Source organism: Adiantum capillus-veneris, chromosome 24 (assembly GCF_014529385.1).
Source record: "Adiantum capillus-veneris isolate H3 chromosome 24, ASM1452938v2, whole genome shotgun sequence".
NCBI classification, from domain to species: Eukaryota; Viridiplantae; Streptophyta; class Polypodiopsida; order Polypodiales; family Pteridaceae; genus Adiantum; species Adiantum capillus-veneris.
Genome location: NC_140954.1, coordinates 55,386,138 through 55,389,857, shown reverse-complemented (window position 1 = coordinate 55,389,857; position 3,720 = coordinate 55,386,138). Strand labels below are relative to the sequence as shown.

The window sequence follows — 3,720 nt, the reverse complement described above, 5'->3', positions numbered from 1 at the left end:
CACATGAACTTTGATTTTGAATGAATAGTTCAACATTATTTTCAGTTAGTTGCATGCTAAAAGAATGAACTTAAATGTGGAGATCCAAGGCTATATGCTTATTATATTCTCTACAAATATCACGGGACACATTTCTTTTTTCCTGAAGTAGATTTGCACCTCCTAGCAATACCTTGAACTTTGCTGATAGCGAGCAGCTTGCTTTTTTGAGGAGAGTAGACAAAAGTCTATTAAACAAGTTAGAATGAATGCATGAAAATGTAGCTCTCTTTAGGTAGAAGTAGAAAATAGTGTAGGGGTAAGTTTCATAAAAAAAATCAAGTCCTGTCCTAGTTACAATATACCATGTGATGAGAGAGATCTTGAGTGCTACCATTACAAGAACATGGCCACGTTAAGAAGAAGAAGAAAGAAGAAAGGAGAGCATCATAATGGACACATCCAGGACAAGTGACCACTGACTTGTGATGACACTATTGACAAGTTTGTAAAACATTTGGAGAGGCACTAGGTCTTTGAGTATGAGAGTTTGTGACTTAATTGGTTACACACACCAAACTATTCAAGGAAGAAACACAAGACAAAACACCATTGCTTCCACCATGTCAGCTCCAATCACACACAAGCACAAAACCAACTCTTAACCTCAATTCTTTCTCACTTATTTTTGTCAACCAATCTCCAATTGCATGGATGAAAAACTAATCCACCCTATGAAAAACCCTAACTTCCTCTTTTAGGCTTTTGCGCTCCAACCTTGAAGGTTCCTCTCTAGCATTGTCCAAGAATCACGAGCATTAATACAATAAAGCAATGAAAAGCATGTAATTATCATGGAGAGAGGTTATAATAATCCATAACGCTTTTCTTATTTTTGGAAGATAATTGAGCCCAAAAAAAAAGAAGAAGGATGATGCCCTATTTTGTGTAGCATCACACTTTGGCTATTATGAGATAGGTGGTTTGATTAGTACCCACAAATATTTCTTTACAAGGTAACCACAAAGTTTGGTCTTCGATGTATGGAAACCATGCTTGATAACCTTCTCTATCCCTTTTCCACCCTTTGTGCTAATGTATAAGGGATCTTACTAATCTTTTGCTAAAATTGGGCATTGAAACCATGATCATACTCCCATGATGTAACACATCTCTTTATGCTATCAACAATGTTTTACGTGGCCTTATGGGTGAGAGACAAAATAAGCAAAACTTATGTTTAGCCAAGTATCCCTTCCCCCACAAGCGTACACACACACCTTGATGAGGTGATCAATGACGTGCATCATTAAATAGCGATGTTGGAAGATAATGCAAATTTAGAGGGATTTCTTTACAACAATTGATGCAACCAAAAATGATTTAAAGAGAGTAATTGAGGGGGAAGATCAATTGACAAACAAAACGGGTACAAAATAAAACTAATGAAATGCTTATTGGCTAATCCAGATTATGCCTTGAATATACTATTTCATAGATTGCTAAAAGAAGATGACCAATAATTAAGCAAGCACCCACCTCATGTTTGCATAGTGCATGATTAAAGGTCTTTCAAATAGATGGTCTAAAAGGGCTCACTCATAATATTGAGACCATTCATGGGAAGAAAATAGTCCTCACAAAAAAGAGTCCTCCTGTCAAATCAAAGTGATGCACGCTTGACATTTGGCCTGTTCATAATTCATTTCTATATCAACGAATATGGTGTGCACCGTCCCTTGAAAAAATAGTGTTGAAAATTGAAGCCTCACGAGAGAGAGAGAGAGAGAGAGAGAGAGAGAGAGCTTATCTGCATCCATGTCGAATGCCAACTCAGCACCACATAGGCAAGCGAGCAGTGTGACTCAGCACGAATTCAGCTTCCTTGTCTTCCACCTTGCATCACATCGAACTTGTCATGCACCAGCTTATATTGCCATGCTGGTCGCCAAATCAATGCCACATCATCAGACGGGCCATGTCAGCTACGAAGCAGGTTCACACGCACACACTCAGGGCCAGGCATGGGCGAAGAAACCGTGTAAACGAAGCTGGGCAAGTAAGGTAAGTGCCTTTTCCCGCGAGGTGGGGGCGAAGCGCGCCCAATGATAGCCCCTCATACTGCGGTGATCATAGTGAACCTCCACAAAGAGCTCATCCACGATGGCTGCCATATCAGCATCGCGCATCCACCTGTCCAGGATCGGCCACTCACTGCCTTCTATATCCATCTTCACCACCACTGTATCCTGCTCTGTCAGGCACAGCTCTTCCTTGATAAACCTGGTTATGTTAACCGCTTTTTTTTCCACGTCATCTGCATCACTGACGAACTGGTTGTATACGTGGATCCTAGTCAGCATCCACGCTGGAATACCTGGCACCTGTCGAACCATGAGCGACCACTGATTGGCTCCTGCGTAATTGCTGTCCTGATCGAAGCCTCTCTGGGGCTTGCTCAGCAGATGTGCATCCACCTCAAATGCATGCACCTCTGTAAAATCGACCGGATACATGCGCATGAACCAGGTGATGCTGGTGGAAAATGCATTTGCACCCAAATCCAGATATACTCTCCTGCTTCTAGAGTTGAGATCTACACGAGAGGCCAGCAGCCATGGCAGAACATGGGTCTTGTCCTCCACATCCGACGCAAACCGCAGCGCGAAGCCGCGGCGGAAGTTGAGCGCGGGGTCGAACCTCTCGATGTAGTGCCCCTTGACTCGGCACGTCGCGGCTTGGCCCACCCATTTCATCTGCTTCCATGGATCCTCTGGCAGCTTGGTGAGGGTGGCTAAGTTCTTTGGGGTGAGGTCAAGGTGGCTCTCTTGAAAAGCTGTGAGGTTGATGTCCAAGTGGCCTTGCAATGTTTGGCAAATGTCAGGCTCTTTAATGGAGGTGTTGTGTAGTACTGCGCGGCCTGCGCTTGGTAGCAGAAGAGAAGAGCTGCATGAGGCCAATAAAGAAGGAAAGGCTAAATCAGAATGGTTTGCAAGCAGATCCAGAACAACATAGCATGTCAAGAGAGTGATGCAGAGGTAGAGTATCCAAGGGTGCACCGCATAGCCACTCGGACTGCCCATATTTCTGCTCTGGGCTTGCTATTCACTAGCTCGGAAATTCGTCTATTGTTTGGGTGCCTGTGTGTGTGTGTGTGTGTGTGAGAGAGAGAGAGAGAGAGAGAGAGAGAGAGAACTAACAGTGTAGTGACCAGTCTTCAGATTATACTGTATCTAGGGGCCCCGGGGGAGAGAGAGAGAGAATCGGACAGCTTCCCGCTCATTCACTGACGGCCCTGTACCTAAAGTGCGCATTCCAACTCTCCGGCAAAACATTTCACTCAGATATTTTCGTTCGTTACCACGTGCCCTTTTCCTTCTCTTCTTTACCCTTGAAAAAGACCTCTTTGTTGTAGTTTGACGTACTGCTACGTGCCCACAGGGACATGCAGGCTCACTTTGGTATTTTAAACATTCAAAATAAAAGCAAAATAAAGTGGAAGCTCGCTTTGGTATTCCATGATGGGAAAAAGATTAAAATTATGCACATTGTGCTTGATTGAAGTTTACACGATTGTTGACGAGTAGTAAGGGCTTGATAACAAGCTCGTTTTATGTTAAATGTATGTCAGATACGGCTTTAAAGGGCCACAAGATGTCTTGATTAATGCTAAAAGAGACTATGTTTGAAGTGATCAAAATGGGAGTTTACAGACAAGAATTACAGTAGACAAGGTGCTCA

At 43.2% G+C, this 3,720-nt stretch overlaps 1 protein-coding gene across 1 annotated transcript; it reads right to left on the bottom strand.

The window, feature by feature from the left end:
- Positions 1-572: 572 nt before the first annotated feature.
- LOC147426395 (uncharacterized) lies at positions 573-3,458 on the bottom strand. Its single transcript, XM_086498561.1, has one exon. It carries the CDS (start codon positions 3,060-3,062, stop codon positions 1,992-1,994), a length of 1,071 nt encoding a protein of 356 aa, XP_086354687.1. The 5' UTR covers positions 3,063-3,458; the 3' UTR covers positions 573-1,991.
- Positions 3,459-3,720: the final 262 nt, after the last annotated feature.